Raw genomic sequence first — 24307 nt, 5'->3', positions numbered from 1 at the left:
AACCAAGTTTCACCGCAAAAACGCCGGAAGAATACTGAAGGTTTTTTGCTTTGTTATGATGGTATTAGTGAAAATCGCTAGTTGCGTAATGCGTGGTATTCTGTTTAACGTAATTGGTTCTTCCTTCATTAAATTGATATATGGGAGGTTTGAACAAATCTTTATTAGAGAAATATACCGAAAATATAAGTGCTTCTGCATTTATTTTTTATACAGGGTGTTTCAAAACAAATGCAAAAAATTTAAGGAGCGATTCTTTGATAAAAATAATGTATTGTTGTTCTATAAACGTTATGGTCAAATGTTAATCTTTAGATATTTTCTGCTGTTTAGGTTTTTTGTAATGAATTTAGAGATCATAATCATCATTTAAGCTTATCAACTATTTTCAATTATGGTGTAGCCTCCCTTACATACTCTTTCTGTAGTTGGGCCCATTGTTGTCTATTGTGGGTTATACGGGCTCAAGTTATTCCCTGCTATTTTCCTAATATCATGGTCCCATGATATTAGGATTAGGTTCGGTCCTCTTCTAGGTCTCTTAATTCCTGGTGGGTACCATGCTGTAATTTTTGTGGTCCATCTGTTATCTGTTCTTCTTGGCAGGTGTCTTGCCCATTGCCATTTGAAGGATTTAACTCTGTGCATGACACCTATTACGTGGGTCTTTTGTCGTATCCACTTGGTTATTCCCAGTATATTTCATTCCACTGAACGTTGTACGACCTGCAGTTTCCTTATAATGTCCGTTTTAAGTGGCCAGGTTTCGTATGCATAGGTCATGACTACAGGGTGGGTCAAATTCGACGCTTTTAAACGGAAACACCCTTTTCTATAGGAAATAGACAAAAACTAATATCGGTGTCTGGAGCTCAATTTTTGTCAAAAACATGGTGGTGAAAACCGCATATCGATATCTGTTACCGTTTCGGAGTTACGGGGTGTTTTTCAAAAATATGCATTTTTAACAAATCGCTGTAACTTTTTTGCTATGGAAAATTTTGTATTTTTATGAAGACATTTCCAAAGCACCTTTTTACGTAGAATTTAACGGTTTAAGTATAATTTTTTTAAAATTAATAATTTAAGAATTACCAACAGAAAATTTGATTTCTTATATGAGACACCCTGTATATTTTTAATTTATTGAAAAGAATTTAAAATTACCTTTCCAAAAATATAACACACTTGATATTTTGCTCGATTCCTCTTCGAGATATAGAGTATATAAAAATTCGCCCGCTTTAATTAAGTAGGCTTTGAACCAGCTGTAATGCAAAAAAATTCTAGCTGTGAGAATCAATTGAAACGAAAATAATATTTGCTATGAGAGATGCAGAATTTTATAACAATTTAAAATATATTTAACCAATATCAACACATTTAAACTATATCTAATAACAATAAAAATAAATAGCAAACCAAGACATGAGATTTTGCTACAGGTGTTCGACATATCGACCGTTTTCTGTTATGGACAGACGGATCCGTTTTTGAACATTTCCTGCGGAATTCATTAACTCAGTGGGGGTGAAAGATACCCTCTCATAAGTGCTAAGTATTTCTAATTCTTGTCTAGATTATACGGAAGAATAAGGAACCTTTATTCTTCCGCAAATATATCCATAGGATTAGATCCATGGGCACTAAGTCAGGAGGCCTCGACGGCCAACGGCTGGGATCTTGGTTAGCCATTCAATTATTCTTGAAATTGGCTGCAAAAATTTGCTGATAACTTCAGTGTTCTGAGGCGGTGCGTCGTCTTGCTGGAAAAATATGTTTTCGAGTTCCATTAAGGGCATATCATCAATAAGGGGTCCAAAGCCCACTAGTTAAAAGTAGCGAACGTTTAAATATTCTGTATTTCGAAGGGGATTATAACAAAATATCAAGTGTGCTGTATTTTTGGAAAGGTAATTTTAAATTCTTTCCAATTAATTAAAAATATAGAGGGTGTCCCAAATAAAAAATAAATTTTTCTGTTGATAACTCTTAAATTATTAATTTAAAAAAAATTATACTTAAACCATTAAATTCTACGTAAAAAGGTGCTTTGGAAATGTTTTCATAGAAATACAAAATTTTCCATAGCAAAAAAGTCACAGCGATTTGTTAAAAATGCACATTTTTGAAAAACACCCCGTAACTCCGAAACGGTAACAGATATTGATGTGCGGTTTTCACCGTCATGTTTTTGATGAAAATTGAACTCCAGACACCGATATTAGTTTTCGTCTATCTCATATAGAAAAGGGTGTTTCCATTTAAAAGCGTCGAATTTGACCCACCCTGTACACATTGGTCAAGTGTACCATTGGTACGAGGTGTATATATTTGCTAGAATTTTCCAAGTTCTCCTACCAATGTACTTAAGTATTTCAGCTGTAATTTCCTCGTTAAATTAAAGAAATATGTATAAAAATATACTAAATAAAAAAATATAACAACTCGGGATTTCCGAATAAAATATTCACCAATACCCTCATATTAATTCATCGTGCCGTAACGTTTTTCTAGGACAAATAAATTAACTATAGCCGGCTTACGTTACGTAACAGTTTTACATAAGAGTATGGCGAAGAAATGCGTTGTAGACGTGCGGCAGAAAGCATACCTCGGCCATCGGTAAAAGTAGAAATTGAACCACGCGTGTTTTGCACGATCGAACTCACGGCTCTATTGCAATTTCCACTATACACAATGACTACGTTTATATCAGCTACGTTCGATCGGAATGAACCAATCGGAACCATAATAAAGGCGGAAATAGACGGGTTTTCATTCAACCACTCAACATTTGCGATTCAGGCAAAGTTTACAGTAGTAGGCTAATCTAATCACAGTATAACTGTAAAAAAAGGTATAATAAAAAGTTTATACGATAGGGCAAAAATAATACTAAAAGCTGACAAAGGTTAATCTTGGGTCGAGATTTCCGTATGTAAGAAGAGTACAATGCGTTTTATAATGTACCGAACAAAGAGAGAACAGTAAACACGTTGCCAAACGCATGAAATAGATATGATAGATACCATGGTATGGATAAAAATCTAGCAAGGACAAAACTTCTCCAACAGTGGCAAGAAAAATGGAATAACGGAATATATGGCAGATGGACTAACAGGTTAATACCCGACATACAACTATGGTTAAACAGACAATATGGAGAAGCCGATTACTTCATGAGTCAAGCATTGTCTGGCCATGGGTGTTTTAGGAAATATTTATACGATCGTCGTAGGGTAGATAGTGCATCATGCATCTACTGTGGTCAAGATGACGATGTTCAACATACACTATTTGCGTTTGAACGATGGCAGGTCCTTAGGGAAGAATTCCGTACAGAAACCGGCAGAGGATTTGACTTATCCGCATTTATTATGTACCTAGTTAAAGGGGAAGTACAATGGAAGTTAGAATATCGGATAGTAGGAAATATAATAAGTTGTAAAGAGATGGAAGAGAGACAACGAACATCATAAATCTATAGACACCCTTTGCACTGAAGCAATGCGAGAGCGGATTCCAGTGTAAAGTGGTAGTTGGAGGAGGGGTTTTTTAGCTGGTAAGAATCCGGCACTACCCAACTGTGGGTGTCTTATGCAAGATTTTTTCCCTCCTCACAGAAAAAAAAATAAAAATAAACGCATGAAATAAACCGAGAAACTGTGCACATATTGCAAGAGACGTGAAAGGGAATATAGCAGATTTGACACAGTCGAGCGGCCGACCCAATCAGCACTCAGCACCTCTGTCAGGTCAGTACTTAAAGTTCTAAGAAAAGGTGTACATCATGCGTTCAGCTTCATGATTTAATTACGTCTCGTGATACTTTATTTGTTTATTTATTAACGAGTCGTTGTAATTTTCCCTGTATCTTGAAAATTTTTACGTGCAAGTTAGAAACACTTGCATTTTTGGTAATAATAAGTGGAATTTAGTTGGTGTTCGACAGTAGTCGCGCTATTAGAACTCTGAATTCAAAAATCGATATCTCGAAATCTATTAGAAATAAATTGATTGTAGTTTTTTCAAAAACTTTCTTAATATTTCTGCTATATTTTCTTCGCAAACAATATGTGAAAATCTTTATAAATAAAAAAGTTACACGATTGCTGAAAATTGCTATGCACTAAAAGTAAATGGATGGGTTGTTTAAAATTTTTGAATGAAAAAAACAACCTTATCGAATTTTTCTTATTTAAACATATTGTAAAATATCAGATCTTCAAAATAAAAAAAAAGTTTCAATACCTATCTAAAGTGGTTCTTAAGTTATGGAGTGTTATGTGTTAAAAAGTTTTATAATTATCGCGATTATTGTCGTTTTCTCGTTATAAAAAAATGGACACCCTAACGATATCCTTGTAATTCCATTTCAGATGCTCAGAAACATATCTAATGATTTTATCTAGTTATAGTATACTAATCTAGTATAGTACCAGCAACGCCGCAACAGCACACCGTCGCATTTCTCTCACTCCGACTTAATAAGATCCTTATGCGATTTACTTCCACACATGTAAATACAGACCCAAAAGTAACAGTTGCCAGCACGGTATATTCAGACGACAATTCACTAAACAGAGATATACCAAAACCACATAAAAAATACATTAATAAAAAATGACTATCCAACATCTTTTATTGAGAAAACATTAAACGAAATACAAACTCCAAATCATAGAGAGAATACACACAATGATAATACACAATATATACAACTTACAATTCCATACATACGAGGCGTTTCGGAAAAAATAAGAAGGATACCAAAACAATTTTACATACGAACATCTTTCAAAACAGAAAATACACTTAGATCCATTTTATCACACACTGAACCAATGAATACTGAACAACAGACAAAAAATGTAATATACAAAATACCATGTGAATGCGATAAATTTTATATTGGTGAAACCTTAAATGTTCGAATTAAAGAACATAAGGATTATTTAAGAAAGAGCGACTTTCAGAAATCTAAAATTTGTCAGCATTCATGGAACATAGGGCACAGAATAGATTTTAACAACGCTAAAATTATAATGAAAGAAGCAACATTTTCCGATGCACGTCATCAATCATATCGACATTGACACTAAAGTCTATAAACCTGACTGAGTTTAAACCCTCGTTTAAACCCAATTTTATTATCGCTATGTTGGTCACATTGCGCCGTATTCAGCAATTTTGTCCTTTATTATTTGACAATTATCCTAGTGTCAGTCATTATTTTGTATAATATCGTGTTGTTGTTGAATCTTTGTGAATTATTCTCGCTTTTTTGCCTATTTTCACAGTCTTTTTTTAAAAATTGCACTTTTAAGCACAAACAGTTCTTTTAAGAACTAAATTTTGGAGTTTTTGTATTGCATTTCTTGAAATTGTGTGTTGAAAATATGCCGAAGTATTTAAACAGTCGAAGCAAAGAGCTTGTAGCTTCCCTGTTTTTTTTAAACTATTTTGAACGAGAACGTGACAATGTAAAGGTCCTTTATTACCCTTAACTGCAGTCAGAGATGTAAGTTTGATTGATAAGCACATTAGGTATACCATTTTCAAAGTTAGTTTTATTTAATTCTCTGATTATTAGTTTGTGCATTAATAGCACTCTCTTACTTGTTATTACCACTTACGGTGTTGCAAGATGTACATCAATAAATAAATAACCCATAATAACGCTTATATAATATAATATACCATATAACGAGGTCATAATAATATATAATAAACCATATAACGAGGTCATAATAATTTTCATAATGGACTAGTTCTTGTTAATATGTAATAAGTAAAATAAGCTATAAAACAAATAAATCAATTAATCGAGTCTTGGTCTTGGTCTTGCATTTGCACATCACTAGTGGTTATTATGGAGGAACTATAATGAATAAAAAATAAAACAGAAATATTTTCGAAGTAAAGAAGATAACGTAAATGCCTGACGATATAACCAAAAATTATAATAAATATTTAACAAAACCCTCACGTCTTTCTTATACGACGGGCAGAAACAATAGTTTCATCCATTTCCGGCATAGTAGTACCTTTTTCGGTACCGAGATTGCGGATCCCCACCTGGGGTACGACGTTGCTAAGACGCCAGGCCGCGGAGGAACAACCCGCGACTGGACAAGTCAGTCTTTAACTTTTACTTTCGCCGAATCGGTTTGACCTAATACCCAGTGAGTTTAATCTATATTTTGATTTAATTTTCTAGACAAAAAAATCATAATAACGTTTTTGTTTAAAAAATACGATTATTTTTGATGTTTCATAAAATATTTCTTTTTTAAATTTAAAGGTGGAATGAGAGGTGAAATGTTTTGAAAACAAAAACAGTTACCTGGTACCACAAATTCTACGTTTATTTCCTTGCTGATAATATGACAATTGTTTTGGATTAGAAGAAATGTAGGTAAGTTATGTACTGGCAAATTTTATTTTTTTTTATTATTATTAAAAAAAATTATATCAAAGTATCAACAACATAAATATTATACCGAAAATTATAACTGCCAAACCAAATCCTAAAAAATAGGATCGACTGATAGTACTGAGGTAAATGATTTAGCGATTGTACTGATGCTAAAACAAATTATCGATCGAAAACTTTTAGCAAATAATGCCAATTCACTGACGTCAATTTTTTTGCTTTTGTTTATCTTCTTGAAAATTTGAAATATAAAAAAAAGGTTCTTTTTTTTAAATACTTACAAAAGCACAGCTTACTTTCATCCCGGCGCGGCGCGGCGTTTGAACAAATAATAATCTTGTATTTTTACAAACTTTCAATAACATAAATTTGTCAAAAATTAACTGCTTAAATCTTTGGAAAGTTATAACACATGCTGTGTGTACTATAAAATTATAAATACCTCATAAATAGTTAGGAACATATGAGATACATAGTATGCAAAATATGAATTTCTTTGAATATTTTACAACAAATCATCAAAACTATATAACTGAAAATATATCTGACTAGCGTGTACCAGCGACTTCGTTCACGTCGAATTAATCATTTGTAATGGTGATGATAAAGTAAAGCAAGAATTTCCATTAACATACAAACTGGATAAAATTTTCTCACATTTATGTCAGCATGAGAAAAAACAATATGACGATATTATTTTATAACTTGGTAATATTTGAGGGGTAGTTTCATCTCGTTGGAATTTGACTTTCGAAAAATCCGTTTGCCAAAAATAAGCTTTTTACGTCAAGCAGTTTAAGCAGAATCGTGGTTAAGAAATTACCCAACTTTTTGGAACACCTTGTATGATTTTTTAAAATATTTCAAAATATGTAAAAAACCAAATAAATTATGCTTGTCCAAGCGTTTTCCCGAAAGACTAACCGTTTTTTAAATAACAAATATTGTAATATTTGAGGGGCGTTTTCACCCTCTTGGAATTTGAGATTCGAGAAACCTCTCCTTATCGAACCTTTACACCCCACAGACAATCCGTTTGCCAAAAATCAGCAGTTTAAGCAGAATCGTGATTACTCAATGGTCATATTTTATGAAACATCCTGTATAAATTTATAAAAAATCTGAAAATATGTAAAACAACAAAATAAAATATATGTGTTTAAGAGTTTTTCCGAAAAACTCACCGGTTTTTAAATAAAAAATATTTTAATATTTGAGGGATAGTTATCCCTTCTATATTAATCCCTTCTTATCGAACCTCTACACCCTAAAGTCAATCTGTTTTGCAAAAATCAGCTTTTTACGTCGCGCTTTAAGCAGGATCGTGATTAATCAATGACCAGATTTTTCGAAACACCTTGTATACATTTATAAAAAATCTTAGAATATGTAAAAAAACAAAATAAAATATACGTGTTTAAGTACTTTTAAGTACTACTAAATACAGCCAGCAATAAAATGAGTCTCAAAATAAATTTAGCAAAAACTAAAGTAATGTATAAAGAACTAGTAAAAAGAAAAGACATTCTAATAAATAACACAACAGTGGAAATAGTCGAAGAATACCTATATTTGGAACAATTAATACACAGCTCGGTATCTCTACTACCAGAAATCAACCGAAGAATTAAGTTAGCGTGGAGTACTTATGAAAGAAACTCAATTATATTCAAAGTTAGAACGCCACTCTATCTCGAGAAGAAAACATTCGACCAATGTGTATTACCAGTCATGACCTATGCATGCGAAACCTGGATAGTTAAAACGGACATCATAAGGAAACTGCAGGTCGCAGAATGACAAAATAAATAATTAATTAAATTCCATAATATAACAAAATTTATTTTATAAATCTTCAAGTGTGTATGTCAAGTGTCAAGACACCATTAACTCAAAACTTTTCAAGAAATTCTCATAATTTTTTAAACCAGTAACCTACATAGTGAACAGTTTTTTTATGTTAATGAAGAGTGACATAAACTACGAGACATTTCAACCTATATGCCAATTTGCATACGTTATGTAATATTTTAGGACCTAATATGTTAAGCAATCTAAATATTTCACATTGAATGATTTACTCTTATGACTGACACCATTTCTACGGTCTTAAATAAAATAAAATGATAGAAGAGATGTATGTGGGCAATGTGGGCATACACTTTTTTCATCTTTATGTTAAAAACAACTTTATTTACTGATTATGTTTTCATTTACAAAATTGAGTAAAAAATAATTACAGTTGAGGGTTGGAACCTTTGGTGTTACACAGCAAAATAAAAACACTAAATCACCACAATACACCAAAACACTTTTACTTTTACACTGGACGCGCGTTTCGCTAACCATGTTAGCATCATCAGCAGATGATTATAAACTGTTTGTTGTTGAGATGATTATAAGCTGTCCAGTTTATAATCATCTGCTGATGATGCTAACATGGTTAGCGAAACGCGCGTCCAGTGTAAAAGTAAAAGTGTTTTGGTGTATTGTGGTGATTTAGTGTTTTTATTTTTTTTTTAAATAATTCATGAAAATAATAAATAATACTAAAAACACATATAATTTTTTGTAATTATAATAGTAATATAAATTAATTATAAATTTTATATTAAATTATAAAAATTATTTAAAAAATTGCGACGTTTGAAAACAATAGCATGTTCTATTCGGAGTAAAAATTACTTTTTTTGCCTGGCCTGTAATATCGTCACGTCAGTCTCGTCAAACGTACAGTGTCGCCACAATCATTGTTACTCCTAATTAAACGATATACTATTTCACTATTCATCAACATTTAATTTATATCACATATAACTAGAATATTTTTATTGTTCTATCCATCATGGTGAGTTTGCCAATTTTACCATAAAAACATACCTAAATCATAATATAGATTTTCTGAAAAAGAATAAATATATTAATCAAAGTATTAGCCAAAAAGCAAGTAGGTGCACTGACCTTGTAGAAAATAAAAGCTTCATTTTTTGGATGTAGCAATATTGTTTAGACATTTTTGTGACTATAATTAATTTCATGGCAAATGTATTTTTTGTAATTTTCTCATTTTCTACAATGGCCTTAAAAGGCTAAACTTCAAGGAAAATAATTTAATTGATACATACAATTAATTTTCACGAATTTCATAAATTTCGTCGATTGAAGGGCTGAAGGATTTTTATCCAAAAAGAAGACAATATCAAGGTTTGCGGCAGTTTTGCATTATAAAATTTGTTAAATTATGTACTAGGAGTATTTATTGTTTTTCCTACATCTATTTTTTCACTTTAACGGTGTTTAATTAAGTCTGAAGTTAAACGCAATTTAAAAAGTCCAGCACAATTCGAAAGATTTTAATCTAATAAGTCAGCTGATCATGGCGCCTTGCACCATTAATTATTTTCGATTGAAGCAGTCATTCTAAGAAATGATTTTTTTTTGAAACATACTTTATAATACTGCTGTCGAGTATCCATCACAGCATTTTTGATCGTGTTATTTTTTTAGTAAAAAGTTTATTTTAATACATCATTGTCCTAAAATTATCAGACATGAGTTTGTAAAAATTTTCTCCTGATTATAAAATAGGTTAAATACACGAAATTTGACGATTTCTCACAAGACTGGAATTGTTTGTAAAGTTGAAGGAATATGAAGTGTTTTTAACGCTCCGTGTTGAAGAAATCAACATATACAAGATACCACTAATAATCTAAAATGTGTTGACCAGCGTAGTTTATATGGATAATAGGTGGCAAAATTCCAAAACCAAACTGCTTCCAAGTGTCATATTTATTAAATAAGGAACAAGATTACATGAGTGGGACAGTTTTAGCAAAAGAAGGATTTAGTTTAAATAGTTTATACATTTCATTATTATACGTATTTGAATACGTTACATTGTTCACCATGGTGTATTATATTTTTTTTCATTAACCTAAGAATGATATTTTATAATACTGAAAAGGAAATTAACTTCCTTGAAACTTTCTTTCATATTTCTCTTTTCGTAATAGATGTTCTTGAATTGTTAATTTTAATGCATTATGTATTTTAACATTAAGTATCTGTGACCGTTCCCAAATAAGATTCGCATTGTTTGAACATAATTATCAACATACTTATGACGAGAACGGAAACTAAAAGTGTAGACATCAGACATAAGAAAAACTTTTTAACTTTAACTTTTTTCTCTTGTCAAACCGGTAATTTTGAGTTATGTCAGTTTTCTTGTGTACAGGGAATATGTCATTCACGTCTCATTCACTTGCCGTACTGTCTCACAGTCTCGTTCAGTTACCATCTGTATCGAAAATTCACATATATTAGTCCAGATTTGTCTTCCGATTGGATTTTCTTATAGTAGTAGTAGTTTTCTCTCAAAATTTGGAAAATGAGTAAAGCTTCATTCAGAACCTCGCAATTAGTGGAATAAATTAGTGGTTTCAATTAGCGTAGAACTTTGTTCCTTTAATTTCCATGTAAGCATTCAGAACGTCAAAATTAGTGGTAACAATTTACAATTAGTAGAAAAAGTTACCAAAGTTTAAACTTTTCCACTAATTATAATTATACTTCAAAATTTGTGTGGAATGTCATTTTGGCCTTTGATTATCATCCGTCAAGAGAAATTGTGGTTAGAAATCAAAAGATTATTGTTTTATAAGCTAAATATTAGGCTTTCTCAATGGATACAGCTGACTACCCCAAGCTGTTGCTAGGATATTCTATTAATTTTAATTGTATTTTTAGATATTGTAAATGATCGTAAACTAACCAGTATAAAGTGTATTTGAAACCACTAATTTATTCCAGTAATTGCGAGGTTCTGAATGAAGCTTAATGCTACAAACAACAAATTATCTATTATCGATGTAGCTCTTAATGAGAAATATATATGTTACGGTTAAGGTCCGATGTTCGGTTAATGTCGACATTACCCGGTTAATCTCGAGAATAACACACAACAAAACAACCAAGAACATAACCTAATCCAGACATTAACATGTTAATGTCGACATTAACCGGACATCGGACTTTAACCGTAACATTCTTCAATAAAAGAAACGAATCAATATTAAATAGATTTAAAGAACATATGACTCAGATTGATAGAGCAGGTGAATCTTGCGTTTCTCAACATATTTTTGATAAAGATCATTGTATAATAGGTGTTAATAATTTAAAATTATTCAAACAAGTCTCAAATTATAGGCAATAAGATGCATATGAATATAAATGCATAATAATGTATGGGTTTGTTTTGACGCTAGTGATAATAGCTGATAAATATTCGAATGTCTTAAATTTATAGCCAACCAAACACAAAATCAGGATATTCAACTATTTCAATCAAAATGATCGGCCCAGAGTCATTTCTTTCCTCTTTCCCATAAGAAGAGGAATCTTATGTTATCCACCTTAACGTTATATAACAAAAAAGAAATTAGTTAAGCTATGTAGGTCAAGAATTACTTCAATGCATCAGCGTTTATTTTCATACTACAACCAGTTTGTAAATCAAAAGATAGGTACGACCGTTCAGTGAAAAAGAAAGTTGGCAGTGCGCCTTCCTATATATAAATAAATACTTTTAAAAATAAAATCGACTTTACCTGCATTGCTTATACATCTTTAATCGAATTAATGCATTCCTTATACAGAGAAATTATATAATATAAGCCCCGGAGCGGATTATATTATATAATTTCTCAAGATTCGTTGATGACACATAGTCCTAATTGCCAATAGTCCTGGGTACCTATTCTTGAAAACGAGAGAAGGGAGTGGTCCCTGGGAGCTCCCGGGGAATGCTCCCTCACTCGACCTCCCTAAAAACGAAATGTCGTATTCTTGAAGTACCGAACGCACCGAGGAGTATAGGGAGGAAGTAGAATCGGGGAACAGCGTTGCCGGTTTGTACAACCAATAGAATTACAGCAAATCTTGACAGTCAGCGGCTTACTTATTCTATGGTCAGCGACTTCGGCTTGCGTACATCGCGTCTATAGGTATAATTTATTTTAAAACGTAAAATTTCGAACGATTGCAAATGTAGGTTGATCTGTTTGTGTCCCAAGTCTTTGTGCCTCCCGTAAGATCAACAAAAGGGATTTTTTGCTTGTCTTGCACTTTAGTCAATACAGAAACTTTATTCAGAGACGTATTATTTTCAAATTAAGGACAGCGGGTACAAACAAAAACGACTAATATCTAAATTTAAAATTGTTCAAAAAATATATATACTTTTTGGAGTTTTTATCCATATTCAAAGCCATATATTCCACCATAACAGTAATTTATACATAAGAAAACTTTATTGATTTTTTATTAAGAGAAGATAAATGTTCTCTTTTTATACCTTAATTTTGGTTCTCAAACAAATGCACATTTACTAATTTTAAAAATGACATGTTTAAATTTCTATCCACCCTGTATAAAACATTTTTTACACACATTCAAAGAAACATTTTTATTTATAAATATTAAGTCTGTAACAGCTGAGTAAACAAAAAACATCGTAAATAAATACGGTAAGTTGGGTTAGGTTTGCTCTCTCCCTCGCTTTATAGTAAGAGAACTTTTAACTCCCTAGCATCTCCCCAGTTTCTTACTCCCTCCCACAATATTTTTCAAGAATACAGAAACTACCAGTTTTATGATTACCACGCCCACTTCTCTCGGGAGTTCTACTCCCTGAAACTCAAGAATAGGTACCCTGAAGAAAAAAAAGTGGGCCTCGCAATGAATTTAGCAAAAACTAAAGTAATGTACAACGAACTAGTGGAAAGAAAAGACATTCTAATAAATGACACAACACTGGACATAGTAGAAGAATATATACACAGTTTTATGGGACAACTAATACACAGCTCGTGATCTCTATTACCAGAAATCAACAGAAAAATTAAGTTAGCATGGAGTACTTATGGAAGAAACGCGATCATATTCAAATATAGAATGCCACTCTTATCTAAAGAAAAAAACATTCGCCCAATGTGTACTACCAGTCATGGCCTATGCATGCGAAACCTGGACACTTAAAACGGGCATAATAAAGAAACTTCTAGTCCAGTGTTGCCAGAACTACGGATTAATCCAATATAACCTCGAGATTAACCGGGTAATGTCGACATTAACCGAACATCGGACCTTAACCGTAACATATATATTTCTCATTAAGAGCTACATCGATAATAGATAATTTGTTGTTTGTAGCATTAAGCTTCATTCAGAACCTCGCAATTACTGGAATAAATTAGTGGTTTCAAATACACTTTATACTTGTTAGTTTACGATCATTTACAATATCTAAAAAACACAATTAAAATTAATAGAATATCCTAGCAACAGCTTGGGGTAGTCAGCTGTATCCATTGAGAAAGCCTAATATTTAGCTTATAAAACAATAATCTTTTGATTTCTAACCACAATTTCTCTTGACGGATGATAATCAAAGGCCAAAATGACATTCCACGCAAATTTTGAAGTATAATTAGTGGAAAAGTTAAAACTTTGTTAACTTTTTCTACTAATTGTAAATTGTTACCACTAATTTTGACGTTCTGAATGCTTTGACGTCCTTCGCCCAATTTGCTGTTTTTTCTTATTATTTCTAGATGTTTACCCATTTTTTCACTTGCAACAAGGTTGAACGATCAGATGCGGTAGTTGCTAGATAGCTGTTCTTTGACTTATGCGTTGAAGTTCTTTTCAATATCGTTAAACTTTTTAACAATTATGGTGTAATCACTTGCAGAAAAAGTGGAAACAATCGAACTTTATTTTAAAAATAATGAATGTGGCAATCGGTTTGCGCAGATATTCAATGAACGCCATCCAGACAAACACCTTTATGGCAAAATTGTTCGCGAGTTAGTAACAAAATTTCGCAAAACTGGTTCCGTTATGAATAAAAAGAGGCAGAGGGAAAATCCTGTAGTAAATGAAGCTATGGAGGTATTCGTATTGGGTCAAGTTGCCATAGATAGTACGCTGAGTACAAGAAAATTAGCCAATGAGACCGGCGTGAATCGTACAAGCGTCCAAAGGATAATAAAAAAACACAAGTTCCACCAGTACAAAATTCAGTTGGTACAAGTACGCAACGAAGACGTTTTAAAATAAAGTAAAATAAAGTTTGATTATCTCCACTTTTTCTGCCAGTTGAGAAGAACTTCAACGCAAAAGTCACAGAACAGCTATCTAGCAACTACCGCAGATGATCGTTCAACCTTGTGGCAAGTGAAAAAATGCGTAAACATCTAGAAATAATAAGAAAAAACAGCAAATTGGTCAAAGGAATTTATCCATATCATTTACTCTGATAAATGTTTAAATAAACTTTTCAAATTTCAATCCTTCATATTTTCTCAATGACTCGACCGATTTTCAAAAACAAAGCGGGAAAGTATAGAGAATAGAAATCCCTTTTCATTGCGGTACCATTTGACACCCCTTCCCATTTGAAAAAAATTGGAGGATGACACCCCCGCTTAGAGGGTTGAAGATTTTGCAATCATTTTTGGGGCAAAAGTTGTCCCCCTCACAAACAAAATTGATGTGTTTTTGGATTTTTTGAAAAAAAAGTACCCTAGCCGTTATGCCTTGCGGAACGTTTTCGATGGGCCACCCTGTATGCTAGGAATAACCAAGACAGACCGTAAAAGAATAGAGTTGATACGACGAAAGACCCAAGTAATAGATGTCATCTTCTTCTTCTTGCGGTACCGTGCCTGTCTTCAGGCGTTGATCTCTGCCGCATGATACAGCCTCTCCACTTCCAGACCGGTCCAGTTCCGTATATTTCTCAGACATGACAGTTTCTTTGGATCTACTCATTTTCTACCTTCGACTTTTCCTTAAATGATCAAATGAGGAATATAATATTTGGTGCCACGCATTATGTGTCCGAAGTAGCTCACCTTTCTGGTCTAGATGGTGGTTAAGAGTTCCCGATCTTTATTTAGCTGTCCAAGAACTTCTTCGTGGCTTGTATGTTCGGTCCAAGAAATTTTAAGGATTCTCCGGTAGCACCAGATTTCAAAGGCTTCTATTTTATTTATATTCTCGACATTTAGCGTCCATGTCTCTCATCCGTAAAGAAGAGTGGACCATATGTACCAACGCAGTGTTCGTAATCGGGTTTGCAGTGACAGGTTTTTATTAGTGAGCGTGGTTTTCCATTTTTTGAATGTTCTACATGCCATTTCAATTCTTGCTTTTACCTCTTCGTCACATGTATTTTCACTATTCCTAGCTCCTTTAGCTTCCTAAATATTTAAAATGTGGTACTTGTTCAATATTGTGTCCGCTGATTTTTATCGGGATTGGATTAATTTGTATTTTAACAAAAACATCCATTTCGTCTAGTTGATGTTTATATCGATACGCCATTTGCAACTAGCTTCATGTACCCTGTCTAGCAATATTTGCAAGTCTTCCATGCTTCCTGCGACAATGGCGGCGTCGTCTGCGCACCTTACGTTATTTATGATCTCGCATCCAATTTTAACGTCTTCTACTCTGCCGGATAAAGTCTCTTTAAAATGTTCTCTGAATACAAGTTGAATAATAACGGTGACAAATTGACAACGAGATCTCTATTACCAGAAATCAATAGAAGAATTAAGTTAGAATGGAATACTAATGGAAGAAACTCGATCATATTCACATCTGGAATGCCACTCTATCTAAAGAAGGAAACATTCGACCAACATGTACTACCAGTCATGACCTACGCATGCGAAACATGGACACTTAAAACGGACATTGAAAGTAATTGAAAATGTCAATCAATCCTGATTTATGTCATAAACTAACATACCAAATCTCGTCTGAAAATAAAAAAGTTACAGAGGTGAGCCACTTTTGAAAAAAACCCGGTATAGATTAGTCTCATTCTATTATAAGATAAAGTAAAGGGAATAGTTTTGACTACTACTCCTCTCGATATAATGTAGTTACTGCAACCTTTCTCAATAACAAGGCTGGAGAAAAGGAAAGGTCGAACAGTAAAATGAAATTTCAACGAAAGTGGTTGTAAAATACCTTTACGTAATCGATGCCGTTATGGAATGAAAGTAATTTATTTATACCTAGTTGAAAAACTCAAATTAAATCTAATCTAATCACACTTACGTGATGATAGCTATCAACAATTATTATTAGAGGTAGTACAGAGTGAATAATTTGACATACGCAGCGAGCAACAATGATTGAAACAGTTGCATGGCTATTCCGATTTCCGATTTTGCTCGTTTGATTGACCTTATATTTAAGAAATTCAAATATTTATCGGCTATAATCACTAGCGTCAAAACACAGCAAAAATTTAATAATACGACTAATTTTTTAACGACTTAAGTCGGTTCAAGAAAATTCTTCAATCAATCACTTCAAATTCACTTCTTTCGTGAATTAAACCCTTATTAAAATATCACAATAAAGGCCATTAAAATTGACTTATTTAAAAATGACCCTATTCTTAGTCCGGCCGATATATTAAATCCCATGAGTTTTTTAGGGGACCTTTATTTATTATTCTAAATAAATTTTAAGGTGTTAACGTTAAAATTAAGCGTGGAAGTAACTTGGAAAATTTTTGCGTTTGGTCGCTGCATTAAATTATATCAGCAGAAAAAAAATAAGGGTGTAAATAAAAATAAGATGTTTTTTTCTGGGAAACGGTAAGTAGCTAAACGATCAGTGAAGCCGCTAGGGATAGAGCTTGTGGAGTTCTATAATCGCCCCATTTAAACTGTGTTTCGAAAATGCTCGTTTCCGAGATATTTAGTTAGAAAAATTTCGATTGTCGATTTTCTGGATGTACCTACCCCTTAAAAAAATCGAATTTTTTATTTATTAACTTTTCCATTTTTCTCACCTGGTACGATTAGAAAACGTTAATGTAAAAATTCTATACGCAATTTAACCCCATTTTTAGGTTATGTTGTATTTAAAAAAAGCGAAAATTAAAAAATCGTTTTTATTTTATTTCTTACCCTGTATATAAATTTTTTAACAAACTGTGTACTAAAAAATTAACTAATCAATCTGCATCGATCCACGCACAAAAATCTTTCAAATCGGAATAAGCGAAAAAAGCTCGATTTTGGCCGGAAATTTTTTTTGGAAAGTTTGTTTTTTTCAACTTTTTTTTTGAATATCTACTAAACCCTTCAATTCTAAGAAACCATTTATGCATCGTTGGGTAGACGACTGAGGGTGCCCTCCCATGGCCTATTTTACGTTTCTTAGATTTTCATAAGGACTCGTAGAAAACGATTTAAAGTTGAAATTTTGCCAATATCGAAAAACTCGATGGAAATATCTCGCTAACAGTAAGTAGCTAAACGACCAGTGAGGCCACGGATAGAGCTAGTGGAGCTCTATAATCGCCCCATTAAAAAAACCTCCGAAAATTTCCAAAAATTTTCCCAGCCTAAATCGAGTTTTTTTTTAACTTATTCCAATTTGAAAGATTTTTGGGCGTGGATCAGTGCAGATCGATTAGTTAATTTTTTTAGTATCCACAGTTTGTCAAAAAAGTAAAAAGAGAAAAAAATAAAATAAAAACCGATTTTTTCATTTTCGGCAACATAACCTAAAAAAGGGTGTCAAATTGCATTTAGAATTCTTAGATTAACGTCTTCTAACCGTACCAGGTGAGAAAAATGGAAAAAGTTATTAAATAAAAAAATTACATTTCTTTCAAGGGGTATACCGGGTGCGTCTCAAAAGTGGCTCACCCCTATAACTTCTTTATTTTTTCAGATAACAAAGCGAGATTTGTTATGTTAGTATGTATATGACATAAATTAGGATTGACTGACGTATTCAATTGTTTTTGGTCACTTCCTGTTTCACCGGAAATGACTACAACTTTTGATTTTTAAATGGCACCCTCGGTATATTTTTACTTTATTCGATAGAAAATGATATTCTGAATAGAATGACATGTCATATGTCAACTGTTGACATTTTCACTTACAAAAAATTGTATTTTAAATTTCAATCTAGAGTGCCATGGCTGTGTTAAAAACACTAATTTTTAATCAAGAAGCCCTGGAAAAATATATTTGATCGTCTAATGTTTTTTGTGCCTTGTCCTGTTCGGTTAAAAGGTGCCCAAATCGTTTTTTTAATCATATCTCATTTTTTTCAAATGGAACAAGGGTGGCTAATTAGCATATTTGGAGAATTCATTTTTTTACGGATAATTTGGTACTACACACTTGGTATTTCGAGTCAAATTGTCGTTATGAGCCGCATGTTACAATTTTAAATAAACCATATGCGAAAATGTCAAAAGTTGACATATGATATGTTATTCTATTTAGAGTGTCATTTTCTATCGAATAATGTAGAAATATACCGAGGGTGCCATTTAAAAATTAAAACTTGTAGTCATTTCCGGTGAAACAGGAAGTGACAGAAAACAATTGAATACGTTAACTAATCCTAATTTATGCCATATACACTAACATACCAAATCAAAGTTATAGGGGTGAGCCACTTTTGACCCGGTATATTCAGAAAATTATTTTTATATTATATTTCTAACTAAATATCTGGGAAACTGTGCATTTTCGAAACACAGTTCAAATGGGGCGAATATAGAGCTCCACTAGCTCTATCCTTAGAGGCTTCACTGGTCGTTTAGCTACTTACCGTTTCCGAAAGGAAACATCTTATTTTTATTTACACCTTTATTGTTTTTTTCTGCTGGTATAATTTAATGTAGCGACCAAACGCCAACATTTTCGAAGTGACTTCCACACTTAATTTCAACGATAACACCTTAAAATTATTTAAAATCATAAAACTAATTCTAAAAACACACGGATTTTGGTAGCTCGAGCGAACTATTCTGTACGAACAAAAAAGGAAATATTTTTAAGCGCCGCCTTGTGACAGGTGGCGTAGAAATAGAAATTTGTCGAGAATTCATTATGTAACACCGGCATACTAGTTTGTAGATCAATAGTCGGTCGATAAACAAGCATAAATGTCTAAGTGCAACTTCCTGAATTATTCTGATCGAGAGAAAAATTACGAACCAGCAATTCTAGTTCCGAGTTCTCAGACTAAGAAAAAACTTTTTCCTAATCAATTAAATATTATCTTGATATGATAACCGATTACAAGTTATTTAATAGGAAATACTTAATAGTTTTTACTACACATTATAATTTTTATAAATAAACTAGCGTGTACCCGCGAGTTCGTTCGAGTCGAATTAATCATTTGTAATGGTGATGATAAAGCAAAGCGAGAATTTCCATTAACATACAAACTGGATAAAATTATCCCACATTTATGTCAGCATGAGAAAAAACAATATGGCGATATTATTATATAACTTGGTAATATTTGAGGGGTAGTTTCATCTCGTTGGAATTTGACTTTCGAAAAATCCGTTTGCTAAAAATAAGCTTTTTACGTCAAGCAGTTTAAGAATCGTGGTTAATCAATTACCTAACTTTCTGTATGATTTTTTTAAAATTTTCAAAATATGTAAAAAAATAAATTATGCGTGTCCAAGCGTTTTCCCAAAAGACCAACAGTTTTTTAATGAACAAATATTGTAATATTTGAGGGGCGTTTTCACCCTCTTGGAATTTGAGATTCGAGAAACTCCTCCTTATCGAACCTCTACACCCCACAGTCAATCCGTTTACCAAAAATCAACTTTAAACGTCAAACAGTTTAAGCAGAATCGTGATTACTCAATGGTCATATTTTATGAAACACCCTGTATACATTTTTAAAAAATTTTAAAATATGTAAAACAAAAAAAATATACGTGTTTAAGGGGTTTTCCGATAAACTCACCGGTTTTTAAATAAAAAATATTCTAATATTTGGGGGGTGGTTTCATCCCCTTAGAATTCGAGTTTCGAAAAATCCCTTCTTATCGAACCTGTATACCCTAACATCAATCCGTTTTCCAAAAACCAGCTTTTTAAGTCAAGCGCTTTAAGCAGGATCGTGATTAATCAATGATCAGATTTTTCGAAACACCCTGTATACATTTTTAAAAAATCTTAAAATATGTAAAAAACTAAATAAAATATACTAGAAAAAAAATAGTACTGCCCTATAAAGGGTTAAAATTATTTTGAAATATACAGGCTGTTTCAGAAATAAGATCCATACCAAAATTATATTTTTACTTATGGAACATCTTGTATTTTTTTCGACATAAATCGATCATACATGCGGTACGAAGAATATATGGTAAACTTTCCCCAGCAGGACTAAATATAACTATATACCATCAATTACTATAAGTATTATATCCTGGTTACTAGATAATAATTGTTTTTTTTCTTTTCAGAAAACCGTAAAAGATGACTTCTGTACTTGGCAAAGACTAGAAAGATGCTCCACTCGTACATCCGGTTGCATAAGGAGAATAAACTGGTCTATCGTTGGTTAAAAATGAAAATACGTCCACCGGATTAACCAAAACAAACATTTTTTTTTATATTATTTAGTACCAGTCTCTTCTAGTCATTTAATTAACTAGTACATTTTAGGTAAATATTACTATCAATACTAAATCATTGTCTACAACATTCAAAAAAAACTTTTCGTCTGGCATCTCTATATAGGGTGGTCCGAACTGTATTCCGGAAACTTCAGCAGCATATTTTGCAGCTAAAAATAAGTAGAAAGTTCGTAAATGTATGTCCTAAAATGGGGCTTAGTTTCGGAGATACCTATACAGGATGTAGAAGTTTCATTTTTATTTCGATTTTTTCCAAATAATTTCTGAAGTAACGTCAATATTTGGATGAAAATTGGTGTCTGGGAGATTTTTGATATGACAAATTAGATTTTGATGCGAATGTGACTCCTACTTGTAGGGGGCGCCACCTACATACCTATTTTTAACTCGTTTGAAGAGTAAGAACTTTTCGTCTGTACCTGTTACTGATTTTATGGAAAGCACTGTTCATTAAAATGTTGCATGCTATGTTATAGGGCTTGTTTCTCTCTACAATTTCCTGTCTCACAATGTACCGTTTGTGTCCGGGAAGGTTTTAAGTTTCATAGTTGTCGATTTTCGAAAGAAATCAGTACATGTATATTATTTCGTATATTTTTCATTTTATTGATTTTATGGAAAGCACTGTTCATTAAAATGTTGTATCCTATGTTATAGGGCTTGTTTCTCTCTACAATTTCCTGTCTCACAATGTACCGTTTGTGTGCGGGAAGCGTTTAAGTTTCATAGTTGTCGATTTTCGAAAGAAATCAGTACATGTATATTATTTCGTATATTTTTCATTTTATTGATTTTATGGAAAGCACTGTTCATTAAAATGCTGTATCCTATGTTATAGGGCTTGTTTCTCTCTACAATTTCCTGTCTCACGATGTACTGTTTCTGTCCGGGAAGGGTTCATAGTTTCATAGTTGTCGATTTTCGAAAGAAATCAGTACATGAATATTATTTGGTATATTTTTCATTTTATTGATTTTATGGAAAGCACTGTTCATTGAAATGTTGTATGCTATATTATAGGGCTTGTTTCTCTCTACAATTTCCTGTCTCACAATGTACCGTTTGTGTCCGGGAAGGGTTTAAGTTTCATAGTTGTCGATTTTCGAAAGAAATCAGTACATGTATATTATTTCGTATATTTTTCATTTTATTGATTTTATGGAAAGCACTGTTCATTAAAATGTTGTATCCTATGTTATAGGGCTTGTTTCTCTCTACAATTTCCTGTCTCACAATGTACCGTTTGTGTGCGGGAAGGGTTTAAGTTTCATAGTTGTCGATTTTCGAAAGAAATCAGTACATGTATATTATTTCGTATATTTTTCATTTTATTGATTTTATGGAAAGCACTGTTCATTAAAATGTTGTATGCTATGTTATAGGGCTTGTTTCTCTCTACAATTTCCTGTCTCACGATGTACTGTTTGTGTCCGGGAAGGGTTTAAGTTTCATAGTTGTCGATTTTCGAAAGAAATCAGTACATGTATATTATTTCGTATATTTTTCATTTTATTGATTTTATGGAAAGCACTGTTCATTCAATAAAACTACTGAGTAAAAAAATATACATTTACGACGTTTTTTTAGGTAAAAAAGGTCTCTTGGTAAATCGCTACGACTAATGCTTCTCGAGATATTTGGAATCTAAATTATCAATACCTGATGTCATCACTGACATAGATTAAATATGTTGACTAAAAATAGTTATTGGACTGAAATCATAAATTTGAAATGTGGTTGTGCCAGAAGTTCAACAGAAAGCGTTTTATCATTTTTTCGAAGAAAAAATTTTGATTTGTTTAAAAAATTATCATTTCAGTCAAATAACTACCTACTCAACATGTTTATTTTTTTGTCATATAATGACATGTATTGACTATTTCTATTCTAAATATTGTTACGGATTCCGTGGGTCCACTAATTTAAACTCACGATAAAATACTTAACGATTTTATTTGTCTCACTCTGTACAGACAACTTATACTATTTACAACACAATTTATGCAACTACTATTACTCTAACGGTACTGGCACCTTCGCCAATTAATTCACAATTTAAAACGCGGTATTATCAAACTTCAGACTTCAACTGTCAAAGCGCGGGCCTTTATATACCCCCTGGCGAATGTTTCTGGAACGTTCTAAAGAATTCTGTAATTTTCTTTTACTTTCTGGCGAATTCGCCAGGTTCCTCAATGCACGTTGCGGTTATGTAGCAGTAATGCAGTATTATTGACTTACTTCAGAAGTTATTTGGAAAAAATCGAAATAAAAATGAAATTTCTACACCCTGTACCTCCGAAACTAAGCATTTTAGGACATACATTTATACGAACTTTTTTACTTATTTTTATCTGCAGAATATGCTGCTGAAGTTTCCGAAATACAATTCGGACCACCTTGTATATTAAAAGATATTCTTTTAGATACAGTATCTGTGATAATAGTGCATTCAATAAGGACAAGACACATTTTTATCCGCACAATTTCCATAAGTAGTTTAGAAAAAATATATTAACATAATCATGGCCATTGTCAATTTGTTGGCAACAACAGCCTTAAAAAGCGTTGGTTTGCTTGGATCAACTATATGGATTATTCCCCTGATGCTAGCCAGTCTCACGTTTATCAACTACAATCAACTGGATCCCGAGTCGCCCATAATCAACCAGAAAACATTGCATAAAGAGTACGACTTTGTGGTCGTAGGAGGGGGATCAGCTGGAGCTGTTGTAAGTACTACAATAACAGTCTATTCATAATATACAGGGTGTCCCAGAAATGCAAGTATTTTAAGGGGTGGTAGATCTCGATAAAACAAACATATTTTCTCTTTATCGTTTTTCAAATAAGTCCAAAATAACGGAGTTATTTTACTTTGAAAATTTCCAAACAAAAATATTTTTTGCCAAAATTTTGAGAACCCCTGGATCTTTTCTGGATTTTCTTTCTTGTAAATTTAATCTAATACCCATGTTGCCATATTATCAAGAAATTATGTTTTTAACTAAAATCTAAAAAAAATTCCAAAAAATTTTTCAAAAAATTTCGAATTTTCAAAATTTTTTTTCGCGAAAAAAACCTCATAGGCGTGTTTCTGGGGTTGAACTATACTACCAGTTAAAATATTTGCACTTATTTCTGGGACACCCTGTATAGTCTGTCCAACGACAAGATCCTTGACAGTGATAGATGTGTCTGTCATTTTAATTTCAAAGTAGTTTATTTTATTTTACAAAGAAATAATTTCGTACAACTGGTACACATAGCAGGAAATTAATATATTTAAAATTTGACTGATAGGTGATTACTTCAAAATATTGTGAAAAAAACTGTATTAAACTGAAAATATG

At 32.4% G+C, this 24307-nt stretch overlaps 2 protein-coding genes across 3 annotated transcripts in view; one reads left to right on the top strand and one right to left on the bottom strand.

Annotated features, from left to right (window-relative positions):
* Positions 1-24307, bottom strand: part of LOC115879988 (flotillin-2) — a 398348-nt gene that overhangs the window by 232015 nt on the left and 142026 nt on the right. The gene's annotated exons all lie outside the window — the stretch shown is intronic.
* Positions 6146-24307, top strand: part of LOC115879983 (glucose dehydrogenase [FAD, quinone]) — a 29369-nt gene continuing 11207 nt past the window's right edge. Inside the window, exons 1-4 of one of the 2 annotated variants that reach the window (XM_030897056.1) lie at positions 6146-6188; positions 6308-6417; positions 20781-20982; positions 23381-23686. In XM_030897056.1, coding sequence (XP_030752916.1) covers positions 23480-23686 — 207 coding nt within the window. In that variant the 5' untranslated portion in view covers positions 6146-6188; positions 6308-6417; positions 20781-20982; positions 23381-23479. Of the gene's footprint in view, positions 6189-6307; positions 6422-20780; positions 20983-23380; positions 23687-24307 lie in introns of both variants that reach the window. The other variant, XM_030897055.1, reaches the window with a different exon arrangement.

Source organism: Sitophilus oryzae, unplaced genomic scaffold (assembly GCF_002938485.1).
Source record: "Sitophilus oryzae breed Bouriz unplaced genomic scaffold, Soryzae_2.0 scaffold_1604_pilon_pilon, whole genome shotgun sequence".
Lineage (NCBI taxonomy): Eukaryota > Metazoa > Arthropoda > Insecta > Coleoptera > Curculionidae > Sitophilus > Sitophilus oryzae.
Note: the sequence above shows the minus strand (reverse complement) of the source record. Positions and strands in the feature narration are given on the sequence as shown.